Source organism: Schistocerca gregaria, chromosome 6 (assembly GCF_023897955.1).
Source record: "Schistocerca gregaria isolate iqSchGreg1 chromosome 6, iqSchGreg1.2, whole genome shotgun sequence".
Taxonomy (NCBI): domain Eukaryota; kingdom Metazoa; phylum Arthropoda; class Insecta; order Orthoptera; family Acrididae; genus Schistocerca; species Schistocerca gregaria.
This window is the reverse complement of record NC_064925.1, coordinates 158112789-158140631: the sequence shown is the minus strand read 5'-3', so window position 1 is coordinate 158140631 and position 27843 is coordinate 158112789. Positions and strand designations below refer to the sequence as shown.

General features: G+C 38.0%; 1 protein-coding gene across 2 annotated transcripts in view; it reads left to right on the top strand.

Moving 5' to 3' along the window:
• LOC126278193 (zinc finger protein PLAG1-like) overlaps window positions 1-23919 on the top strand; it is a 99702-nt gene extending 75783 nt beyond the window's left edge. For both annotated transcript variants that reach the window (XM_049978107.1, XM_049978108.1), the window contains one exon: window positions 19495-23919. In XM_049978107.1, coding sequence (XP_049834064.1) covers window positions 19495-21797 — 2303 coding nt within the window. In that variant the 3' untranslated portion in view covers window positions 21798-23919. The remainder of the gene's footprint in view (window positions 1-19494) is intronic.
• Window positions 23920-27843: the final 3924 nt, after the last annotated feature.

Here is a 27843-nt window from a genome sequence, read left to right as displayed (position 1 = left end):
TGAACCTAAACATTCCAGCAGGTCATCGATGTGCTTCTTCCAATTCAATTTCCCATCAGTGCACACACCCAGAAATTTAGAATATTCTGCCTTAGCAACAGACTTCTGTTCGTAGTCTATATTTATCAATGGTGTTATGCCATTTACTGTACAGAATTGTATAAACTATGTTTTCTCAAAATTTAGTGAGAGTCCATTTGCAGAGAACCACTTAATTTTCCAAAAGACCATTATTTACAATTTCCTCAGGTGACTCTTGCTTGTTGGGTGTGATTACTATAAAAGTCATTAATATATATTAAGAACAGTAAGGGACCCAAGGCTGGACACTGTGGGACACCATTCTTGATACCTCCTCAGTTAAAGGAATCTGCTGGTTTCTGCTGGCTATCTGTACTGTTAATTTCAACTTTCTGCATTCTTCCGTTAAGTATGAATGAAACCATTTGTGCACTGTCCCACTCATACCACAATACTTAAACTTATCTAGAATTATTTCATCATTCTCACAATCAAAAGCCCTTGAGAGATCACAAAATATCCCAATGGGTGATGTTCAGCTATTCAGTGCATTTAATATTTGATCAATGAAAGAATATGTAGCATATTTTTGTTGAAAAGCCTTTCTGAAAACCAAATTGACATTTTGCCTGTACTTCGTTTTTACAAGTATGTTATGCTACTCTTGAATACAATAATTTTTCAAGAATTTTGGATAAAGCTGTCAGAAGTGAGATTGGGTGGTAGTTGTTAGGATCAGATGTATGCCCTTTTTTATGCAATGGTTTAACAATAGCGTATTTCAGTCTGTCAGGAAAAATGCCCTGTTTCAGCGAGCTACTGCATATGTGGCAGAGAATCCTACTTATTTGTTGGGAACAAGCTTTTAGTACTCTGTTGGAAATGCCATCAATTCCGTGTGAGCTTTTACTTTTGAGTGAATTTATTATTTTCCTAATTTCAATAGGAGAGTTGGGTTGATTTTCAGTTTTATCAAATTGCATAGGTACTGCCTTTTCCATATACTGCCTTGCATTTTCTAATGAATAGCTGGATACTATTTTCTCCACAAAACTTAAAAAATTATTATTAAAAATGTTTTCCACTTCTGACTTCTTATTAACAAACTTTTCATTGTGTTTGATATAAATGCAGTCTTCTTGTGCTCTCGATTGCTCTGCTTCCCTTTTAACAATACTCCAAATTGTTTTAATTGTATTATCAGATGTGCTAATCTCAGACATAATGCACATACTGCTGGACTCTTTAATAAATTTTCTTAATACAGTGCAGTAGTTTTTATAGTATAATATAATATTATAATATAAAGCCTAATGCCTGAACATCGTCATTTCAGAAACTGCGCAACACTAAAAGTTTGAGGTACACGTAAACAGTGCTTAAGAACTCCCAGACCATTTCTGACTGCTTCTACACCTCGGATGTAGTCAGTATCTTAAAAACATTCTCCTTGCAGTAAAATCTTATCAGTTTCCTAGCCATGACAATAAATGTTTAAAAAGGCATGTTATCACCTTTCATGTTCTGATGGAAGTGCTAGCGTCTTCTAGTCCATCTCGTAATATTGTCATTGGTAGCAGCAGACATTTAAATCCGCACAAAGCTGTTCTGTAATAATTTAATCCCCCTCCCAATGCAGTGTTTATGTGTTTTAGTGACTGGTAACTCACACACATTGTCCACCACTGCCTCACATGAAATACAAGCTGTTGTCACCATCCTCATTAGCGAGATTCACTGTAACTCGTATTTCATTTGCCTTCTGATAACAATAGACAGCCAGTTGCTACTGTATTTTATCCTTGATAACTTCAGAATTTCAAAGAATATATTTTAGTCAGCACTGTGGAAATATTCTTCTAGATACACAAATTCTGTAAATTTGGGCTTGCCTTTCGTCAGCTTATATTCTAAGATAAGTCACTGGTGTATATTGTTAAATTCCTCAACTGGTAGTCATCCAGGACAACTTTTGCCAGATATTCCATCCAGTTATATATAATTCATTCTAATATTTGGAACCATGACCTATTAAACTAGTAAGTAATAGTCATACTGTTCTGTATCTGCCATCTTTGTTTTGTTGTAGCTGGTTTTTCCAGTTGTCTTTTCCAGGTGCCTCATTTCACCACACATTTTTAATGCCATGTCATATTCTTTTCACAATATCAGCTCTCCCATCTCATCTGCATGTACACTTTCTTCGATTTCTATAGCAATGGCTTCAATTTTGTTTACTTTATGTAGTCCTTCTACGTAATCCTTCCCACACCTGAAACTTCCCTTCTTTCTAAGCTCTTGATAGTTACACAGCTGCTTCTCATTCCTATATGAAAGATCTGTATTTCTTATTGCTATGCATTCTTCTACAGCTTTGCATTTTTTCTGCACCCTTTCTTAATCTCCTATCTTTTATTTACATAATTGTTAATCTCATTTCTTAGACATCTGTATCCCCTTTTCTGCACACTTATATATTCTTCTTTCATCAGCTGAATTCAAAATCTGCTGTGTTATCCAAAGATTTCTTCTAGGACTTGTCTGTTTGGCTCGCTGTTTCTCTACTGCCTTCACTAATCTATCCCTAGAAGCTACCCGTACTTCTGTTGTATTCCTTTCTCCCATTTCTCTTAATAGTTGGCTAATAATCCATTTGAACTTGTCTTTCTTTCTGCTTACCCATGTCCCATCTACTTAATTGCTTACCTTTCTGTGATTTCTTCATCTTTAATCTGCAGTTCACAAGCAGTAAATAATATCAGAGTTAACATCTGCTCGTGGGTGTGTGTTGCAGTTTAAAATTTGTTTCCAGAATCTCTGTCTGACAGGGTATATATGACCCAGGACAACCAGGAGTAAACCAGGAATAACTCGGGAATTTTTTCGAATTCCGGGAATTTTTCATTGTTTCAGTTCTCAGTGGGGCATATGCCCTGGGTGGCAATTCCAGGGGGGAGGGGACAGGGGGAAGTAACTTGATTCACAAAGTGCCTAGCATCCAGCGTACGTTGGTCTATTGTTTATTCATAGATTTTGAAACTCATCCCTGTTAATTTTGAACACTTTTGAACACATTCTAAGTTGATTTTTGAATGTGTGTACAGTGTATGTGATGTCTCTGCCAGGGCAATCCCTGTCGCATCCAGAAGTAAACTTTTCTGCAGACAAAAGGTGATGGGTCTATACAAGCTGAGCGGAATAATGCCAAATGGGTGAATGCCAATCGCTGTTTATGTGAGTGACTGGGTCTGGAATGATCAGTGTTGCTATAATTACTAGCAAAAGCCATATATTAAAACTACCGGAGTGGAAATAAACGACTAACAGAAATAACAGGTAAGAAAGATTACATGTTATCTTCTTGGTGTAGCCAAGAAAATGAAATTTAGACTGAAAGTTTTTAGCCAGACCGCTACACTAGTAAGGACCGGTTGTACAGTCCCGAGCTAGTAGGTGCTTAAGTTATATTCTGGGAGTATCACAGAAAAAGCATTGTACGAACATGTAATAATGCCTAACCGGAGTTTAATTGCTGGATAGCTAAACTGGTGATTGTGGCAGGGTTAGTGAAGTTAACCGAAGACTAAGTTTTGACACTCGAAGGAATAGTTACAGAATTAGTGATGACAAGATTGTGTGTTAGAATGAGGAAGGAGAAGAAATGGGGACATCACATAAATTATAGAAGACTATGACAATTCCAAATTTATATAAAAATTTCGTACTACTACTTTTCAATCTTATGCTTGATAAGCTAGAGCGTATGAATGAAATGTGAAACTATTTCCTAACATAAAGCTTTCTGCTTGTATTAGGCCTAATGGGCATTTGATATTCGTACTTCGTGAACTATATTTTGTTGTGTCATGAAAATGACCATTTGTTCCAAAACAGTCTCACTTATTTGTTGTGTATTACAACTTCTGCAATATTAGACAGGCCTATTTTGTTTTATCTAGCACACAGTGACCAAATACACATTATCAACTCAAGAAACCACACCAGTCGTGGGTACTATTTATATTAACAGTTTTTTTCTGTATTAAACAATGACATTTCGTTTTTTCATGCAACAAAACATTTGACGAACTTTGAGGAGGTAATAGATTCTTTCGCAGAAAGGAAAGCACTTCATGTCAAGCCGTAGCTATATTAGGGATAACAATTTTCTAGGACTTAAGGTTTGAAGAAATGTGTACTGTCTTGCTTGTTTCTTGTCTTTAGTGGTTGTATGTCTCCTATGTTTAATTTTATGTCACACATAACAGCAAATTATTAGCTAATGAGCAATAAAGAGTGCAGATATTCTGAAGAGTTCTTGTTCTTCCGGTTACAAGTAATCCCATCCACTATTAATTGTGAGTTTCTTTTTTTTTTTAAGAGGGACAAGATGCCAAAACGGCCGACTGGAAGCAGGAGAGGCACTACAGGACATTTTAATTTCTACTGTCCTGAATATAGTTTTGTGGCATCCATTACAAAATATACCCATTTGAATTCGACAGAGTGAAATACAGTGATGTGCGATAGAAGAATGCTGTCTGGAGATGAGTGGCACTGCACTTTAGCACACTTAAAACCAAATAACTTGTCTTACATTTCCTCGAAGACATAAGTTTTATGTATCAGACTCTTCAGAAAGATGTGTGCTACAAAATTAACATTTTTTGAAAAGTTGATTTAATTTTTGCGTTGTACCTCAAACACTGAACTAGCATGACGAGGGTCCTTCTTCACGCTAGTTCACAGGCGAAGTACTGATGCTATGCTGTGTTCACATCAACGTTCTGTTCATAATTATGTTGTACAAGTGGAGATGATGTCTTAACTACTGACGAAGCCTTTGGCACAATTGTTTTATGTATATCTACTGCAGGATGTGATTTTAGTGTATTTTACTTCTGATGAAGGTATATTTGGATATACCGAAACCGTGGTCAAGGATTTCAATAATCTTTGTCCTGCAACTGTTTGGCTGTTATCATTTACCATGACGAAAGGCTGAGTTGTTGGTTTCAGTTTTTATTTTATTTCCACATTCCTGACAGTCAAGCATTAATTGCCTTGCTGAACAATGAAGTTATTTTTGTTGGTTTGTTAAAGAAATTTGACTTTTATTAATCTTTTCTGCTGTGGCAGGCCATTTATTTGAAACACAGTGTTTAATTCCACACCATTGGCTAGTTTCAACTGTTCACTGCATTTCAGGTGCACGTTTTCATCTTCTAGCACATATGACATTATGCCGTAATAAAAAACCAAACATGAGATAATACAGTACTGGTACTCCAAGATAATTTACATCCAAATCTGGATATATGAATGTCCGCTTTAAGCCAAATTATGCATTTTAGTATGGTTCATGAAATTCCGATGCTTTTGGAGTATCCTGTGATGTGTACGAACATATGGGCTTCCTGCGTCGTCGTAGCTGCACAAGCGCAGTGGTGCCTGTTATCTGGCACTCTGTGGCAACTGCTGAAATGAACGTATTTCTTATAGTCATGGGAAAATATTGTGAATGGTGATTTAAAAGTGTTAAACTCAAAGTAAATTGCTTTTACACAAGATAAACTATGTGCGAGAATGTACAATGAGTTTCTTATACCACAGAGCATTTTACTCTCATTTAAAAATAAACTCTTTGTGGATGACTATTAGAAGAATTTCGAGCCCAGATGATCAGACATTTATGTCGTTATTAAAAATTTTACTGGCATATTTGCATGATGTATCTTAAAGTGTAACATGCGCAAAAAAGATCAACATTATGTGTGAAAACTTAGATTCTCTTGCAGCTCATTAATCTTGGAGAACAATATTTTATGTGAAAGCTTTGCTTTTCTTGTAACAACACCATGTATTAATTTAAACCATTAACTTTTTCTATTTGTGTGATCGCGCTACTGAAAATGGATGTTGCTATTGGCTGACTACATCATGTGTCCTATGCTCTGGATATCCACTGTCATCGGCTGGTGAGATTGTGTGACATGAGCTGCACATTGCAATCTCAGTTTCAATGCTTCTGGAAGTAACATGCAGTGTTTTGTGAAATTCGAATTTATACTTTCGTCATACGAAAATGCAGCCTACATGTTGTTGCACATCACAGTTCTTTCGAAAATGTGTTTTTTTTCCTACGATTCGTTTTGTAAAGTGCCGGGAAATTTGACACTGGTGTAGAACCATAACAATTCAATGGATTGATAAGTTTTACAGTTCCAAGGAAAATCATACTCTCACTTAACATGGAAAAAGTGTAGTTTCACCCCAGGAGAAAGGGTATTTTTAACTGGGAAATCCGGGAAAAACCTGGGAATTTTTTTTCTTTGTCCATTTGTACACCCTGGATTGACCATTGTACAATCTCTCTGAAACCCTCTGATGTCTCGTGGTCTCACACATGTATTAATTGTTCACTAGAAGAAGAGTTACGTGTGGAGGCTGACAAAAGTAGCATTTTCAATAGAAGCTTAATAGCCTTGGTCGGCACTGACAGTTCAGCACAATCAACCTAGTCAACCATAGGTAGCAGTCAACAGTGTGTTCAGCACATCTACATAGTCTGAAACAAATGTCAACTATTCAAGGAATTTCCATTGCTTTAGTCTCAACCAAAAGCAAACACATCACACACAATTTTATATCACATGTAACTGAATTAGAAAAGATTTAAATTTGCTGATATGTTCAATGAAATTATAATTGCAAACTGTGTTGAAAGCTAAGGCTTGTCTGAAAATGAATGAATGTTGGTCCGAAGTCATATACCTTGTACTGATTTCCATTCAAACAGTTACCCCCCCCCAACAGCCACTGTTCCATAACTCCTCTTAGAGTGAACAGTTACATTCTTTCCAGTATCTTCATTGGCCACTGATCTAGTAGGGCTTGCACTTGTACTACTTCTGCGGGTCTCCTCTTTGTGTGTATTATGGCTACAAAAATGTGTTTGGTGTATTGTTCATATTAGCTTACTTTCATTCATATTTTTGGATTCATTATTAGTCGTGCTCATATGTTGCCCACATTTCATTGCGTGTTGGTAAATGCATTTCAGTAATTCTCATTACCATGTATCTCATTGCAATCTGTCCATTTCTCTTTTCAAATCCTCTAACCCTCACCAGCTGATTGAGGAACCTAACATTCCATATCTTAACACATAGCATGCCAGATTAATTATTTCTCATTACACCATCCCTCTGAATAGACCTAGCCAGAGATTCAAATGGGGAATTCCAAAATATCTTACCCAAGAGGATACAGTTATCATAAAACTATACAGTAGAGCTACATATCCTCGGGAAATGTAACAGCTCTAGTTTCTGCTTGCTTTCAGCTGTTAGCTCTACTGCCATAGCATGGCTATGTTGACTAACATTACCGAGCAAGGTGGCACACTGGACTCGCATTCGGGAGGACGACGTTTCAATCCACGTCCAGCCATCCTGATTTAGGTTTTCCGTGATTTCCCTAAATCGCTCCAGGCAAATGCCAGGATTGTTCCTTTGAAAGGGCACGGCCAACTTCCTTCCTTCACCTTCCCTTATCCGGTGAGACCGATGACCTCGCAGTTTGGTCTCTTCCCCCAAACAACCCAACCCTTGACTAACGTTACAAATCCAGATCAAACATCCAGACTGTTGCCCATGTAACTACTGAAACTGCTGCTGGTCTTCTGTAGGAACCATGTATTAATCTGGTCTCTTCTCATATACATCTGTAACGTGGTTGCACCTATGATTCAGCTACCTGTATCGTTAAGGCAATCCATCCCAGTGTGGCAAACTCCATGGTTCTGGGTAAAGAGCGAAAAAGTGGAGGGTGGTAGGGGGTAATAGTAGGAGTTCCTATACATAATGTGTTCTTTGATAAGAAAATGCTTACATATTTAAGGGGTATTAAGAGAGCATTGATTTGTGCCCATATTGGTGATATAATACTTCAGAATTAGTATTTAGGGTAGTTATCATGTACTGTAACAGCTTATTGTGTGCATTATGACAGTGTATGTTGGTGCTGGCTATTAGAAAACTTTGATGAGGCTGCTTAGTTTGTGCAGGTGCAACATTTAACCTACCATCTACTTGCAGAGAATAATTTTATCAAACAACATCAAAATTTGTAACATGAACAAAAATGTGAAATCTACTCACCACATAGAAGAGGTGCTGAGTGGCAGACAGGTGCATTGTAAAAGAATGCTCAATATATTCAGCTTTTGGGGTAACTCATTCATCAGACATAGAAAACTCGCATACCTTCACACAACCGCAACTCACATGCACATGGCCTCGGTTGTCTCCAGGTGCTAAGGCCCAGCCTTATCACCTGGACATGACAGCATTCTTTTACAATTTGCCTATGTGCCACTTGATGCCTCCTCTACTGGGTAAATAGCAGATTATCTTTTTCATATTGTTAATATTCCAAAAATAGTCATTTACGATAATGTGGGCTTTTCCAAGGATCCATCCTAGCACCCTTGTTCTTGAGTCTGCACATAATTGGCATGCCAACTACTACTACTAGACAAAAGTTTTGCTATGCCAATGACCTTGCCATAGCCATACAAAGCAGCACACGTTGAGTAAGGAGAAAATATATTGTCTCAATGCTTATTACAAAGCAAATAGACCCCAACCAAATGCAGCCAAGAAAAGTCTGTGAATTACACTTAAACAACAGAAATGCAAACCAACAGGTAAATGTGAATCTGTTAACAGAGGATCAGACACATTTCCAGTCTAAATACCTTGATATCACAGTCGATTGGTCTTTAAAATATGTAACACACCTGGAAAACACTAGCCAAAAGCTAATGACCTGAAATAACATCATAAATAAACTGGCTGGCACAACCTGAGGTATTGGAGCTTCCACTCAACGGACTGTAGCTTTGGCATTAGTATGGTCAGTAGCTGAATACTGTGCCCCTGTAATGCAACACAGTGCTCATACAAGAAAACCAGACATCCATGTGAAGGAATCAATGAGAATCATTATGGGTTCAGTAAAATCCACACCAATCCCTCGGTCGCATACCATCAGTAATATTCCACCATCTGAATTGCAACACCAAAAAGCAACCAATCAGGAATGAAGGAACCTCCATCAACCTGACAACCCGCAAAACCTCCAGATTCATATAGTTTTAAATGACACTCCTCCAGAGTGCTTGATACCAGACATTCCACTGTGGCTTAATGGAAGAAACAAGAAGTAGTTTGACATTAAAGAAGAGCGGTGCAAGAGATGGAATGACACAACAATGAAACATCGAGATGTTAAAGATCCATCGGCCAGCGTACCATGATTTGATCTGAAGAGGAATGAGCAGACATGGCTGAACAGGGTAGGAACCATTAACGCCCAGTGTAATGCTATGATGCACAAGTGAGGACTCAAAAATCTTCAACCTGTGGTTCTGGGGCCCAAGAACAAACCATTCAGTATATTATCAGAGGCTGCCCTCTAGGATAATATCAGTGACCATTCAGTGACCTTATTATTGCTGCTCTTTCTATCAATTCACTTCATTCACTAGATGTTGAACTCTGGTTAAATGTATCTATTGTGATTAACAGTCATAATTTTATGCTTTAAATGTTATTTGAGTGTTGTTGAATTATTAATTTTCAGAATTTAAACTTATTAGCTTTGTGTCTAAATCCTTAAATGTATAATTGCAAACTACACATATATCTTAATATTTGCTTTTGTCACTATATGGTAAATAAATTAAATACTCCATTGTAGATTCTCATTCTTTTATTTTCTGTGTTATTGCTTAATAGTGCTCAAGGACAAATATTAGCCAATCACCAATGAAATAAAGTGTTGTTTCAAATAAAAATCAGCCTCATACAGGAGAGTGACTTCTTTCAAGACTTTGTGTAATAACACCCAAAAAAGATTTATTCATTGAGAAACTATCTGCCTATTCACAATAATGATTTGTTATAGTATACTTTGATCTAAAAATAGAGAATAACTTTACTAATATCCACATCATTATGATTTACTGCTGGCTTCAAGTAGCAGTGTGTCAGACCTCTTCAGGTTCATGAAATTTTCCTCTTTTGTTTTGTATGTGAACATTGTATTTTAGTTGAAAAGACTGAAAATATTTACTTGAATGCATGCTTTCCACAAGTATTTTTTTGAAAAATCACAGATGCCTGGCTGTGCTTTCATGAATGATCCCGTGTGCATGCTTTAAAGGTGTAATTCCTATCTATTTAATGGCAAAGTTTCATTGCATTCCAGATAGTTATTTTGTTGTAATATTATGAGCTATAGGTTGTTGACATCCACCTTATTGTGAAACATGTGAATGAGATTAGAAATGTGATTGCAAGTCCTACGCATACTTTTGTTTTTATGCACTTATTTTATGCACTTAAAGTGCTGATGCTGTGTGACTGTGGCATGATGTGAGTTCACATGTTAAATTAATGTTTTATCTGTGGAGAGAATTAAATCCAGTGAATCCTGTGAAATGGAGTAAGGATTTTATTATTGAAATGCTGGAAAACAGTAATATGGAGCTTCCATATAGTGCCAGGTCTTAAGAGGAATTTGCTAATGCTGATGTATTGAAATACATGCCACTGTAATTCAGATTGCAAGAATTATTTTTGGAGAGGATGTTGTGTTCAGTGTACAAAGAAATTACACGTTTTTTGTTGTCTGAGGTCCACTGTAAATTCATCACCATTAACACTTTGGTGTACAGTCGCAAAGAAAAATTTTGATTACAGAAAATAAGCCATTTATGCCATTATTTAAAATATTGCTGGAAAATTTGCATTTGATGTATCTTAAAGGGTAATACCCATTACAAAAGACCAAGCTCCAAGGTCTATTTTTTATATTCGTTGTAGTTCTTAGACAGATTAAAAATTTTATGATAATGATGTCAGAGCATAATTATCCTAAAAAAAAGTAATGTTTGTGGTGACTTATTGAGTTATTTCACATGTAATTTGCTTTGTATGAGAAAGTCTAAAGCATTCTGGCATGCAAAGAGGTACATTGCCATCAGGACAATACCAGCTTATTTTTCCAGTAAATTGCCTCTTGTTTGCTGATCGAATCTTTGAAACTCACTTTTGGTTGCAGCTTTGTCACCAGATTCACTGTAAAAAAGATAAACTTAAGGTAACTAAAACAAAACTAAATTACAGCAGCAATATCTGTAGCGATAATATTAGTGACAAAAAATTGTCGCAGGCTACAGCTTACCTGAATAAGAATCTTCTTCAGACTGTTCCCACTCAGATATCACTCTCCGATCCAAAATCATTGAATTCTTCCTCTTGAATTTCCAAAATTTCTTGCTCACTCAACAAATGTGACATATTTCTAGCGAAATTACAGCAAACTGCAAAACTTAACAAGTACATAAATGAAACTTGTGACAACGTGAGCAGACAATGGATCAGTCAGTTACAAAAGTAAGCTCTTACAATCACTACTTCTTACTTCGAAGTAATTCTAACATCTGACAACAGAAAGTAGCACTTTCCAAGGGTCGGGTAGCGAAGTGTCTGTACATTGTTCTCATACAAAACAAGTCCAGTGTTTGAGCGACAAGTGCCTTGTGCATTATGAAAATCGTGGCCCGAGATATACTCAGCCATGATTCTGTGAACACAGTGTTGTGGCTGGAGTTGTGCTTGAGGTTGGTTGTCAAAGTGTTAAATGTATTTGAATTTTATTGAGAATGAGAGTGTGAAAGAGAATAAGATGTAGCCTATAAATGATATTCTACCAGTCCACTCTGGAAAGTGTTCCCCAAACTTTAGGAGAAATTAATTAAGTAATGCACAAATTCTAAAATAGATATGCACAAAGAGGTCATTGTCTTAGCATGGCAGTGGACCCGTGTGAAATGTATATTTTGCTTAACATGTGTGTTCTTGTATTTAAGAAGTGTAATCTCATTTTGTAAGTGTATATTCAGGCAGTCAGTATTGCAGTAGTTGCTTATTTGTTTCCAAGAAAAGTGACGATTTGGTTCAACCTAGTTAGCCAGTCATTCTTGCTCCAGCTGTTACCTGTGACACATCTCCTGGGCAGCTTTTCCTGTGATTTCTTAATAGTACATATTGCTTAAATTAGTATATATTGCCTAACTGTCACGCATGTTTTTATATTTAATAGGTTTACTCTCACGTTTAGTAAGTGTAAATTTAGGCAGTCTGTAGCTCAGTTGACATTTCTTCTGAACAGCCAGTTACACAGTGACATGTCACAAGTGTAACAAGTTGCATATCTAGATATGTCAGCTTTTATAGTTCACTATCACAGTTAGTCATGCTAGGATGGGTAGGATGCATGTGTGCAGCGTGCAGACGCAGGAGAGCTGGCTGCAGTTAGTGAACAGTTGAATGTGGTTTTGGCTACAATCAGCAGCCTTCATAGCTGCTGACTCGGGTGTAGTGGTGGCAGAGAATCTTGTGCATCACATGGGACACTTTATGTTTTGCTTGTTTAAACCAATGGTTCTGCTGCTGAGGCATCTCCTAGTGTACCCGGTGTGATAGATCCGCCTTCAGAACAGAGTGGGTGGCAGTATGTAAATGTGTTTGCATCGCTCGAGCTAAAGAACCAGTATGACCAATATGAAGGCTTGGACGCCTGGCCTTACCTAATCACCCTGTGAATGAACAGCTGACTGTTCCATCAGCAGGTCCGAGCAGGCACTCGTTGACAGGTAGCCCGCTAGTTGTCAGGAGCTCCAACATTGTGTTTTGGAGTCTCTTAGGAAGATAGCATTCAGGGCTAGAAGCAAAGCTAATGTGCACTTGGTATGTCTGCTGGGGGGGGGGGGGGGGGGGGGTCTGATCTAAAATGTGGAGGTGGCCTTGCCTTTGGCTATCAGGAGTGCACTGTGCAGTTGTGTGCATGTAGTGGCTCACATCAGCACTAACAACACCTATCACATGGGCTCTGCGGCCATTCTCAGTTTATACAGTTAGCTAGTGGAGGTGGTGAATATTGCTGGCCTCGCATGGGGGCGGGAGCAGTGCAACCAAAGCTTCCAATTTGTAGCATTGTACGCAGAGTTGATCAGAGACCTTGGCTGTGAAGCCAAGTGGAGGGTCTAAACCAAAGGCTTCGTCAACTCTGTGACTGCAGATTTCTAGAGCTGCATTATTAGGTGGAGAATTGTGGGATTCCCCTTGATAGTTCAGGGGTGCATTACATGGATGAAGCAGCTACTCGGATAGCAGGGTTCTTGTGAAGTGCACAAGAGGTTTTTTTAGGCTAGGCGTTAGTTTGGCGTACTCTGATGATCACCCACCAGTCGATATGCAGATAGGGACATCAGGCACTGGTCAGAGTAAAGACATTTCAAATGTCAAAATTTTATCGGTAAATTGTTGAAATATTCATAACAAACTTCCTGAATTTTCAAATTACTCTTGGGGCAAAGAGCTGGCTAAAACCCGAAGTATGAAAGCTCTGAGATATTTAATGAGTCATGGAACATTCATCAAAAGGATAGGTTGGGTGCCACGGGAGGGGTTGAGAAAAATTTTTGTCCTGTGTAAAATTGCTAAGCGGATCGAAGGCTTCTGTCCAGTTACTTCTTGACCAGTCTGTTGTGGCAGTTGAAGATAGGAAAACAGAAACCAATGCTTTAAATTCCAAGTTTAAGAAATTGTTCTTGCAGGAGAATCGTACAAACATTGTTTGACTATTGCACAGAGGCGTATATGGACAACATAGTAACAAGCATCCCTTCTGTAGAGAAACAACTGAAAGAATTGAAGACAAATAAGTTACAGCTCTGGGTGGAATCTCAGTTCAGTTTTATAAAGAGTACTCTGTCCCATTGGCCCCTTACTTATCTTGCATTTATCGCAAATCTCTTGCCCAGCACAATGTCCCAGTGAATGTTCCAAATAACTGGAAAAATGGGTGTGACTCCTGTCTATATGAAAGGTAAAAGAATAGCCCCACAAAATTACTGCGCAATATCCTTAGAATTCTAGAACATATTTTGAGTTTGATTGTAATAACTTTCACAGGGACTGAAAACCGTGGTTTTAGAAAACATCACTCACATGAAACTCGGCTTAACCTTTTCTCACGTGGTACACTGCAAACCATGGAGAAGGGGCAACAAGCAGATTTCATGTTTCAAACAATGGAAAATCCAGGATGGGTTCAGTTGCCTGAAACTGCAGTCGTGTGAGTTGTGTATGCATTTGTGTGTGTGTGTGTGTGTGTGTGTGTGTGTGTGTGTGTGTGTGTTTATTGTTGACAAAGGCCTTAACACTGAAAGCTATAATTGTGAGAGTCTTTTTGTTGTGCCTATCTACTACTCGGCATCTCTGCTATATGGTGAGTAACAGCTTTCCTTCTTAATATTGTTAGATTCCATATTTCTGCATTTCTGAAAAGCATTTGACATGGTGCCTCAGTGCATACTGTTAACAAAGGTACAAGCATATGGAATAGGTTCCCACATATGTGACTGGTTTGGAGACTTCTTAAGTAATAGAACCCAGTATGTTGCTCTCGACAGCGAGTGTTCATCAGAGACAATGATATTGTCAGGAGAGCCCCACAGAAATGTGTGATTGGATGTGTGTTATTTCTACATCCATAAATGATCTGGCAGATTGGGTGGGCAGCAATTTGCGGCTCTTTGCTGGTGTACTATGGTGTACAGAAAGGTGTCGAAGGAAAGTAACTGTAGGATGATACAAGATAATTTAGACAAAATTTCTAGATGGTGTGATAAATGGTTGTTGTTGTTGTTGTTGTTGTTGTTGTTGTTGCGGTCTTTGGTCCTGAGACTGGTTTGATGCAGCTCTCCATGCTACTCTATCCTGTGCAAGCTTCTTCATCTCCCAGTACCTACTGCAGTCTACACCCTTCTGAATCTGCTTAGTGTATTCATCTCTTGGTCTCCCTCTACGATTTTTACCTTCTACGCTGCCTTCCAATACTAAATTGGTGATCCCTCGATGTCTCAGAACATGTCCTACCAACCGATCCCTTCTTCTAGTCAAGTTGTGCTACAGTCTCCTCTTCTCCCCAATTCTATTCAATACCTCCTCATTAGTTACGTGATGTACCCACCTACTTTCAACATTCTTCTGTAGCACCACATTTTGAAAGCTTCTATTCTCTTCTTGTCCAAACTATTTATTGTCCATGTTTCACTTCCATACATGGCTACACTTCATACAAATACTTTCAGAAACGACTTCCTGACGTTTAAATCTACATTCGATGTTAACAAATTTTTCTTCTTCAGAAACGCTTTCTTTGCCATTGTCAGTCTACATTTTATATCCTCTCTACTTCGACCATCATCAGTTATTTTGCTCCCCAAATAGCAAAGCTCCTTTACTACTTTAAGTGTTTCATTTCCTAATCTAATTCCCTCAGCATCACCCGACTTAATTCGACTACATTCCATTATCCTCATTTTGCTTTTGTTGATGTTCATCTTACACACTCCTATCAAGACACTGTCCATTCCGTTCAACTGTTCTTCCAAGTCCTTTGGTGTCTCTGACAGAATTACAATGTCATCGGTGAACCTCAGGTTTTTTATTTCTTCTCCATGGATATTAATACCTACTCCGAACTTTTCTTTTGTTTCCTTTATCGCTTGCTCAATATACAGATTGAATATCATCGAGGGTTAGGTTACAACCCTGACTCACTCCCAACCACTGCTTCCCTTTCATACCCCTCGACTCTTTATAACTGCCACCTGCTTTCAGTACAAATTGTAAATGGCCTTTCGCTCCCTGTATTTTACCCCCGTCACCTTCAGAATTTGAAAGAGAGTATTCCAATCAACATTGTCAAAAGCTTTCTCCAAGTCTACAAATGCTAGAAACGTAGGTTTGCCTTTCCTTAATCTTTCTTCTTAGATAAGTCATAGGATTAGTATTGCCTCATGTGTTCCAACATTTCTACGGAATCCAAACTGATCTTCCCCGAGGTCGGCTTCTATCAGTTTTTCCATTCGTCTGTAAAGAATTTGTGTTAGTATTTTGCAGCTGTGGCTTATTAAACTGATAGTTCGGCAATTTTCACATCTGTTAACACCTGCTTTCTTTGGGATTGGGATTATTATATTCTTCTTGAAGTCTGAGGGTATTTCGCCTCTTTCATACATCTTCCTCACCAGATGGTAGAGTTTTGTCAGGACTGGCTCTCCGAAGGCTGTCAGTAGTTCTAATGGAATGTTGTCTACTCCTGGGGCCTTGTTTTGACTCAGGTCTTTCAGTGCTCTGTCAAACTCTTTACGCAGTATCATATCTCCCATTTCATCTTCATCTACATCTACATCTACCTGACTACTCTGCAATTCACATACTATCTCTCTACTATTCCACTCCCGAACAGCGAGCGGGAAAAACGAACACCTAAACCTCTTCCATTTCCATAATATTGTCCTCTAGTACGTCGCCCTTGTATAGACCCTCTACATACTCCTTCCACCTTTCTGCTTTCCCTTCTTTGCTTAGAACTGGGTTTCCATCCAAGCTCTTGATATTCATGGAAGTGGTTCTCCTTTCTCCAAAGGTCTCTCTAATTTTCCTGTAAGCAGTATCTATCTTACCCCTAGTGAGATAAGCCTCTACATCCTTACATTTGTCCTCTAGCCATACCTGCTTAGCCATTTTGCACCTCCTGTCGATATCATTTTTGAGACCTTTGTATTCCTTTTTGCCTGCTTCATTTACTGCATGTTTATATTTTCTCCTTTCATTAATGAAATTCAATATTTCTTCTCTTACCCAAGGGTTTCTTCTAGCCCTCGTCTTTTTACCTATTTGATCCTCTGCTGCCTTCACTATTTCATCCCTCAAAGCTACCCATTCTTCTTCTACTATATTTCTTTCCCCCAGTTCTGTCAATTGTTCCCTTATGCTCTCCCTGAAGCTCTGTACAACCTCTGGTTCTTTCAGTTTATCCAGATCCCATCTCCTCAAATTCCCACCTTTTTGCAGTTTCTTCAATTTTAATCTACAGTTCATACATAACCAATAGATTGTGGTCAGAGTCCACATCTGCCCCTGGAAATGTCTTACAATTTAAAACCTGTTTCCTAAATCTCTGTCGTACCATTATATAATCTATCTGAAACCTGTCAGTATCTCCAGGCTTCTTCCATGTATACAGCCTTCTTTTATGATTCTTGAACCAAGTGTTGGCTATGATTAAGTTATGCTCTGCCCAAAATTCTACCAGGCAGCTTCCTCTTTCATTTCTTAGCCCCAATCCATATTCACTTACTATGTATCCTTCTTTCCCTTTTCCTACAGACCAGTTCCAGTCACCCATGACTATTAAATTTTCGTCTCCCTTCACTACCTGAATAATTTCTTTTATCTCATCATACATTTCTTCAATTTCTTCATCATCTGCAGATCTAGTTGGCATATAAACTTGTACTACTGTAGTAGGCTTTGGCTTCGTATCTATCTTGGCCACAATAATGCATTCACTATGCTGTTTGTAGTAACTTACCCGTACTCCTGTTTTTTTTATTCATTATCAAACCTACACCTTCATAACCCCTATTTGATTTTGTATTTATAACCCTGTATTCACCTGACCAAAAGTCTTGTTCTTTCTGCCACCGAACTTCACTAATTCCCACTATATCTAACTTTAACCTATCCATTTCCCTTTTTAAATTTCCTAACCTACCTGCCCGATTAAGGGATCTGACATTCCACGCTCCGATCTGTAGAAGACCAGTTTTCTTTCTCCTGATAACGACGTCCTCTTGAGTAGTCCCCGCCCAGAGATCCGAATGGGGGACTACTTTACCTCCAGAATATTTTACCCAAGAGGACGCCATCATCATTTAATCATACACTAAAGCTGCATGCTCTCGGGAAAAATTAAGGCTGTAGTTTCCCCTTGCGTTCATCCGTTCGCAGTACCAGAACAACAAGGCCATTTTGGTTAGTGTTACAAGGCCAGATCAGTCAATCATCCAGACTGCTGCCCCTGCAACTACTGAAAAGGCTGCTGTCCCTCTTCAGGAACCACACGTTTGTCTGGCCTCTCAACAGATACCCCTCCGTTGTGGTTGCACCTACGGTACGGCTATCTGTATCGTTGAGGCACGCAAGCCTCCCCACCAACGGCAAGGTCCATGGTTCATGGGGAGGTGATAAATGGTGGCTAGCTGTAAATGTACATAAATGAATGTTTTAATGTAGATAAGTAGGAAAGACAAGCCCGTTATGAACAGATACAGCATTAGCAGTGTCCTGCTTGAAACAGTCGAATCATCTGAATATATGGGCATAATGTTGCAAAGTGATATGAAATGGAACAAGCATTCAAGGATTGAGGTAGGGAAGGCAAATAGTTGACTTCAGTTTATTCGGAAAATTTCAGGAAAGTGTGGTTCATCTGTAAAGGAGACCGCATGTAGGACACTATTGCGACCTTTCCACGTGATTAAAGGAAGAGACTGAAGCAGTTCAGAGGTGGGCTGCTAAATTTGTTACTGGTAGTTTCGAGCAACACGCAAGTATTACAGAGATGCTTCAGGAACTCAAATTAGGATCCCTGGAGGGAAAGTTGGTAGATGATGGTTGGAAACACGTCATTATTGTTACAGTCTACACAGTTCATAGATGTTGGCCATTGATGGAATTGTGTATACACTTGGAGTAAACCCAATGTGCGTCAATTAAGGCCTGAAGGTAGTGTATTGAATCACCAAATCTGGTACCCATATAATAAATAACATTGAAAGGACAGAAGGGCAGCTGTAGGTATTTTATTTTGTCACATATGAAACAGTCTAATCAATCTCTGCCGATGCAATAGGCACTTCTCGCACAAAATAGTAGTGACATGGCATTTGTGTGGCAACTGTGGTGAACCTTACATAAATTGCAGTTCCTATAGGAACTGTTTTACTCACTCTTATTTCACATAGGGGCTGTTTATTAGTAATGATATGAGATCTAAGTAACATAAGTCCAAGCTTTACGGCCATGTTTAGTCCTCCTTGAAACGTGATTGTAAGCTCAATCTTAGTGACTTGCATTTGACATTGTTGTGATGAAATGACTACTCACAAAACAATGAAAATGTGCCAGTAAATAGAGAATGATCTTTGACCTATGCACTGGAGAATGTTCCCGAAAACTATAGTCTGTCTTCTGTACCTCTTCAAAGTTGAAAATTTCAAGAAAAAGTAATGCTCTAAAAGAAGCATGCTTTTTGGTAAATACTTCTGCCTATATTGCCCACTTTTCAATCAAGATATAACACTTACAAAATAAAAGTAGACATTTCAGCATTTTCTGAGAGCTGCAAGACAGTGATGATCATGTGATGAGGCCAGTGAGGGGCTTGAAGATAGGGATCAGTCATCATGAAATTGATAATAGTTGGGTTAACAATCTGTCTTTAACAGTAATCAATGTCATTTTTTTGTTTTTACACTGACAGAAACCCGTGAAGAGCACGGGAGTTCACGGCAGCTGCGGCCCCGGCCCCCAGCCAGGGGTGCTCCACCAGCCACTTGTCGGAGGTGCCATCGACGACTGGTGGGCACACGCCAGGTGTGCAACCGTTGCGCCACCCTGACCAAGGCTCTGGCGACGGGTGGTCGTTCCAGCACTAGGCGCGGGCTCCCGACTCCCGCCGTCATGTCTTCCCGAGATGATAGTAACGATGGGGCAGTTCCAGGTACCTCTCTCTCCACTGTACATCGAGGAGATGAAGCGTTGCAAGAAGAGCACCTTCCAGTTGCTGAGGCACAAATTAACATCCCTCTTAGTACTACCACAGAAATGTCTACACCTAGCACATCACGGCATACTCTTAGAAGCGGCGACACGGCCATGGAAGCAAGTGGTAGTATTTTGGAGGGACAACGTTTGATGAGAACTAGCAGCAGTTCTAGGAAGTCTTCGGGAAGAAGTAAGAAGGATGCAAAAAATGAAGAGAATCTTCAGAGAGCAGCATCTAATCGTAGTGGTGGAAGTGAAGGTAGCGGAAGTGCTGCAGCCAGTGGTGGAGGCGTTGTCGGTGGTGGCAATGGCAGTAGTGAAAGTGGTGGCACCTCATCTGCAGAAAGAAAAAGGTCTAGGACTGGTCCTTCACCTGGCCGACATGTGTGCCATGTATGTTTGAAAGCATTTGGCAGCCCAGGTAAACTGAGCCAGCATATGTATTCTCACACTGGAGAGAGACCATTTGAATGCTCACAGTGTAAAAAGGCATTTTCTTCAAAGTTTAAGCTTGTGCGACATGTTCTTATACATTCTGATGAGAGAAGGTATAGGTGTACAGTATGTGAGAGAACTTTCCATCGCAAAGATCATCTGAAGAACCATGTGAAAGTTCATAGCCCAGTGAAGAAAACTTTCAGATGTGAAAGAGAGGGTTGTGGGAAAGAATACAGTTCATTTCTCAGTTTCCGGAAGCATGTTGCTGTGCATGCAGCTGAAGAAGGAAATTTGGAATGCAAAATGTGTGGAAAAGTGTTTGCCAACAAAGAAGAAATTGTTTACCATCTTAAAGTGCATGCTGGATCAAGAACTGTCAAAAACCCTTCAGATAAAAAGTATCGATGTGACCATTGTGACCGTAAATTCTTCACTCGTAAGGATGTCCGTAGACATTTAGTAGTCCACACTGGGAAGAGAGATTTTTTGTGCCAGTTCTGTCCCCAGAGATTTGGCCGGAAGGATCATCTGGTACGTCATATCAAAAAGAGTCACCATGGTGCAGCAGCAGGCCCCGTGACGAGGGGAAGAGGTAAAAGAGTTCGCGCTGCTGCTGCCGCTGCTGCTGAGATATCTCGAAAATCATCTGTTGTAAGCCCTAGACCCTCGACATCAAAAGCCACTGTATCTACAAGTTTAGAGTTTGAAGGAGAGTCTTCTACAATACCTGGTCCATCTTCATCTTTTTGTGAAGTAGAAGAGACAAAGGATATACTGATGTTGGAGGAAGATGTGGAAGATGATCCACTAAAAACACCATCTATTGAGGAAATTCTCCAGCATTCGCCTTCAAGGAGCAGTTCAATTCTGCTGAAATCCGAAACGACATCTATGGCATCAGGTGAGAGATCTGCAGTGACAGTGCACCACAGACCACAAGTATCGGAAGATTCCCGTACTACTGAACTATTGACAGAATTGGTTTATGGTCACCAGCATTCAGTCCCTCCACCACCTCCATACCCACCATCATCTCAGTTTAAGTCATTTGAACATGGAAGTGGTGTAAAAATGGAGTATCCTTCACCAAGTTCTCTCTCACAATCAGAGGGGACGATGGATTTCTCGCCATATCTCAGCCTAATACCATCGACATCAGCTTCATTATCTGAAGACATAGTGGATGAAAGTACTGGTGGTGTGCAAGAAGAACTGCATCGATTGCTCTCTGTAGGTGAATCAGGCTCAGAGGGCCTCCTTGTCCCTGACCCAAATATTTCTTCCCAATTTTTACATCTAATGGAATCTGCAGCAACATCTCTGGACATAACAGGAGCATCTGGGTCTGCCAGCACTTCCTCTGAAATGATGGCATCACTCCTTGAATCATCAGAGGATGTTTCAAACAAACCTGTACCACTACCTCGCTTCAACCAAGCTTTCCAGCAGCAACAACAACAACAGCAGCAGCAGCAACAGCAGCCCCAGCCACAGCAGCAACCGCAGCAGCAGCAATCCCAACTACAGCAACAGCAGTCACCTACAGCACCCCAACAACAACAGCAACAACAACAACAATAGCAGGGATGGCATCATCCACTGTCTCACTGCCACCATCATTATCTTTGTTTGTGACACTGTTGTTTATCTTGCATACATATCCACGTGTTATTCAACTCTTGAGGAAGCTGCAAGAGCACTGGCTGGCAATGCATAATATTTTCAGTCTGGATTTTTTTTATCGTATCTGTTTACTAGTCATTTGTGATGTTGTAATTCTGCGTATTTCCGTTATGTGTCAGTTTTGTAACTATTTTTACTTGTGTTTCTAAAACAAAATGAAATATATAGGTTTTGTATTCCTGCAGTAGGGGTATAGAGTGACGTAGTTGATTGTTTTAGATTACACTTCCCACCCTCTCCTGTTTTTGAAGGTGCACAGTAATTCTGCTCTGAAACAGTATTTTTTAAAGCCAACTAGGAGTGAGTTCGTAGGAATATTTTGTATAACATTTCACTGTCATTGCCATACATAGGGATAACATTCTAATAATAAAGGCTGAGATGTGTTGAAGCAATGAACCAAGATACTTTTTATCTGAGCATTGTGGTATATTTAAACTCGTCAGTCAAGATGACAGCCAATGTGTTAGATCAAATCTGTGCTACCATTTCTTGTACATGAGACAAATGTTTGTGTCAATTCTTTCGTAATTTGCATAACCGGTTGGTACTCTAGCTGCTTCTAAGAGAATTAAAGTACCTTAAATTAATATTTTTATATAACAAGTATTTTACTAAAAATTGTAACAGTGTTGTGCTGATCAGCTTGCTTGCCATTGTTGGGTAATTTTTACCTGTATTGTTTATACTATCTTCTCAGTTACTCAGTTGATAACATTTTCATTCCATTTTAACAGTTTCTGCCCCGAAATTAATCAGGACTTAATTTGAGTCACAGCATACAAACAACGGTCACTGTTATTAAAAATGAAATTGTTTTGAAATCTTGATAGTATCTATATCTTGCATAAGAGCAGTGGATGTAAAAATAATTTTCCCTCTCACAACACTTTTTCTTTTTACCCAACACACTTGCAAAATCCAGTAGACTAAATGACACATGCATTAACTAAAGTCACTGGATACAACAGTTTGCCAATGATTTATGAAATAGTGATATGAGTCTTGATTAGAGAGAGATACAGAATATTGCTGAGAACTGAAATTTCCCTGTATTTAATAGTAAGTTTATGTGAGGGAAATATCTTACAACTGCCTTTCTACAAACGTTTAGATATACTGTATGTGCTGTATGAATTCAGGATTACCATTCTACACATTTGAGAGAGATGAAATATTTCAAATGATGATGTATGCTTCATTTGGGGAAAAAAGATGCGAGCACAATACTGACCAGTCTCTGATCAATATTACATAAAACATTGGTCCTTAGAACTTTTTGAAGGCATCTGAAAGATTGTGCTGTCATTTATTCAATCCTGAAGTCGATTTTATAATCTGTGATACGGCCTCAGTTTACTGAGTAGAATAATTGTGTAGATGATTCAGTAACTGAAAATTCCTTGAAGGCGCAATATGTAGAATAAGGGAAAGGCAACCTTTCACTTATAACAGATCGATGTGTGGAGCACCGAAATGCATAACGAATTTGTTCTCCATCTGCAATGACCCCGTTGTCAATGACACATTAAAACAGCAATCTCCTCCTGTCCCATGGCCATGGCAAGAGTCTTGCATATCATTATGTGTTTCTGTGGTCCATGCATCAATCCACTACAGGTGAGTGGTTGCCTTTCCATTATTTTATGTACAGATGATTCATTATGCTCCCTGCTTTATTCCTATGTCTTTTATTTTCATCTCAGGCACAATATTTTTTTCAGCTTAAATTTCATTCCTTACTGTTGGTTTCTCAGCAGTACATCTGTTGCTCCTCCTAATACTCTTTGCCTTTCATCTGTTCTGGCAAACACTGTATATGTAGATACTTTGTGAATTTTAATTTTGAATAGTTGTTGAAAAAATTATAGGAATGTGAAAGCTTTAAGCCTTTACAAGCAGCACATGGAAGTATATTACAGAAGTTTCTTTTTAAAAATAATGAGTTCATTAGTAGTGAGTTGGTTACGCTAAACAAACAAAAGTGTGAAGAGCCTCGTAACTTATCATTTTATGATTTGACACTATGAATGCAGGCTTCCATTAGTAGTTATGTGATATCTGCAATCACCTCTCCAAGATCTTTTGAAGCCTTCAGCATAAGATCTACTGCCTCTTGCAGCACAAAAGATAGCAGCTATTTTGCTTATTAAGTAGCCTGTAATTCTGAAAAGACTTAGTTCATTTCTTGTGTTGTTTTAACATTGATATGTTAACAGTTTCATTATTTAATGCCATATTCCCTTTCCTCTGCTGACTTTTGGTATGACTATATTGATTGTGCTGCTTGTATATATTGTTTAAAGCTAACCAAATGTAATTTATTACATTTATGTAGAATTCTGTGTTATCTGAACCAAAGTAGTTGTAGAATGCACTGTTACTCCTCCAACTTCCCAGTTTTAATTATTTAAAATTAGCATTTAAAACAGATAGCCTGTTTGTAAGCACATGGAATATTACCTCTCTTAAATATAAAGTTATGTTTTTACTTACATAATGGAGTGTACTTATTCTTAGAAATAAATTTTAAACTAATATTTGATACATATTTACATATATCTGTATATGTCCGCTATTTTTGTATGACAGTATTTTATTGTTTGGAATACATGGCAGTAGGCTTGCAGTTACAGAGTTCATAAAAACCATCTGTTAGAAGAATGATATTGTTAGTAGTATAGAAAGCGTGATGTTTTTCATTTTCTTGTGTATATTTATCCTTGTTCAGCTTTTTGCTGAATGAGATGACAGTATGCAACTATGTTGTAATATTTTATTTAATCAGTTTTTACTACAGGGAAACCATTCCAATCATTTAGTATAGTAGTGGGAACAGTTTGCACTGCATTGTCAGTGTAGTATACTCCTTATCAGGTGCAGCCACAATCACTTGAAATATAATATTGCATTTCTTTTATTTCTTTGAAAGAGTATTTTATTGTACCAACACTCATCTAATTCAGAAGATTCTGTCAGTTGTCATTTTTAAACTGTGTACCTCCACTTCTTTTACTCTGCTTTAGCTACACTGATAAATTCTATTCATCTGTGCCCTCCCTGTTTTTTCCCTACCTCATAGTGCCTAGTCTTGTGTATATCATACGCAATTGCCAGATTTGATAGTGCTAACTAACATTTCAAATACATAGAGTTTCAGCAATTCTTTCCTTTCTCCAATGTTCATTGAGCATAAAGGAAAAAATGGAGAAGAGTTAAATGCCATTAAAGACTATCTTCCGTTGATGTTTGTTCAAGAATTTTTACAATGATTCGCTTATCGTTATGTAGTTACAAGGAAAGCAAGCAATGTGCTCACTGTACAATTATTTCCTCAACTTACTTTTACAGATAAAAAATTATTTTCCACTTAGCATAGAACATAAACATGTTCCTTTGCAGAGATTTTTAAACAGCAATTAACAACAAAAAGTCCTCATTGAAGTAAGAGAGAAAATCGTACACTTCCTAGAAATTACAAGTCATGACAGTTCTACCACTTAAACATTTTTATGATGTATGTGGTCATTATTGACATCACCAATTTTCTGCTTGAAAAGACTTTGTAGCTTTGTAAGTATTGCCGGTTAAATACGTGGTGTATCTTTTAATGTACCCATCCTACTTTCTTATAAAGCATGTAAAAAAAAATTAAGCTTTGTTCAGTTTTTTTTAACTGTGAAAGATTCATTTATAACAGCATCGTTAAATTCAAACAATTTTGAGCTCATGACTTAATCTGTGGTGCTGCTAGTCCAGTATAATTCTTAATTTGTTTCTGATGTCATCTGAAGTTGTAGTTATAGAATGTGGAGCATTGCTTTGTTTCTCTGTTGTTTCCTGTGATATCCTTAAAAAATAATTTTGCTGATATCAAACCTACATTATCTGGAGAGCTTTGTATTCATATGCTCAAAACATCAAGTGGAATTTTACTAAATTTCTGTCTGTGCAGCACATTGTTGAAAATTTCATCATCTTCAACAACCTTTCCAGTAACCAAAATACATTAGAAACCTCCAGCCCAGTCCTTATTAATTAGCCATGTAACTTTATATTTCTGTTAAATTGGTTCAGAAGATAGCTATGTAAAAAGATGGTGGATGTGTATGTTTAAGAAATTAAGAAATGCCATTGTGCCTTGCATATGGTGATGAGTGTATTCTCTGTTAACTGCAGGTCTCTGTTCTGATGTGTGTTGTAGAATCTACCTCGTTGAGTGTGAAATGGACTGTAGGGATGCAGGTTAGAATCCAGCCTGCAGGAAAGTACAAAATACGTAGGAATAGGGATTTAAATAATTAAATTGTAATTATTTTTGTATGTGTGTTGTTTTAGCTAAATGGTGTTTTGCAGAGGCTTAGCATTTTATTTTGGAAAAGTGTTAATGTAAAATTACACCTAGATGACAAGTGTGACTGGAAGAAGTCCAGAGGATTCTGCTGGAAGGAAACTCTACTATCTGTGTAATCAGTTATTCAGAATCCAAAGAGAATATTTTTTAAATACTATAAAAGTTGCCATTTGCCATAGCACTTAACAAGAAAACTTTTAGTTCATTTCATGTGGTGTGAGGCAGTCTTATAGGACAGTTTCTGCCAAATAAAAAAAGTGCAAATGTAATTCCTCGTTTGAAAACCATCCAAACTATCTTTGCAGCAGCACATGAAATTTATTTTAAAAATGTGAATGGAGCTACACTTTTTAACCAAAAATTCTCGTAAACAATTTTTTTAAGTTTAATTGAAATATGTCTGGTTAACTGTACTAGTATTTTCAAAATTTATATATATTTACCAGTTAGCATCATTTTTCTTGCATTCCATGTTTGTATTTCACATTGCAATGGCATTGTTTATGTTGTATAGCATTTAAACCACAAGCTGTAGAAACCAGATGTACTTTTCTTAATGGGACCACTCCGTGAAATCCTAAGTTCATTTCATCTGATTTGTTGCTATTATCATGTCTTAAGCTGTAAAATTCCTGTTTTTATGTGGGCTCCAGCAACTACTTCTTTTGGTAGCAGTACAGACAGGCAAAGGTAATCCCGTCCACAACAACAGTCCCACCGACTATGTGCTGTTTCTCAGGTTTGTTGCTTAGTACCTACCTCAACTTTTTCTTTACCTCAAAGCAATTCATTGCCACCTTTTTTCACTTTGATTCCCGCAAGAATCACTTTCTTCTGAAATATAAGTGCAGTGGAGACTCAGTTAACCGAACTAATTGTTGTTGTAAGTCATTTGGATAATCGAAAATCTGGATATTTGAATTTATGAAGAAAAATTATTTTTGTATTATTAATTCTTAGAATGATAACCTACATCACCTTCACCTTCTTACCTTTTAGGTACACTGTCACATGGTTATCTTTCTAGGTTTAATACATAATATTATTTGTTCATTCAGAACAATAAAAACAAATTAAACTTACTAAAATCAACAAAACATCAATGTTTGGTAGGAGATTAGAGCCAAGTTTTCATACACACGTACATATTTTCTTAAAATTACTAAAATACTGTAACCTTAAACATGAAATACCTAACAAAATCGCATCAGACAGTCACTGTATCTAATTTCTTTAAAAATATTTGGCAACTATCATTTGAAGCAAACATTTTTTTCTCTTCATTGCTGCTACATCACGAATTTGTTTTAATCATAGTGAACTCACAGTATCACACTGTTATTCAAACCATTTGAAAGCTTTACATTTTGTTCTGTATCGTCTTCTTACGTTTCCTGTTGTTGGTCTGCTGTGCTCACTGCAGGTGGATAGTGTACAGACTAGACAGTACAGAGATATTTTCTCTTGGTTGACAATCCAGATATCACAAATCCGTATAAATGAGGGTCCGAGTATCCACTGTAGTCATCTTTCCTCTCATATTTTCACATTTCTAGTTCTCTTTTTTACCTCACTAATTCCAGATTTATA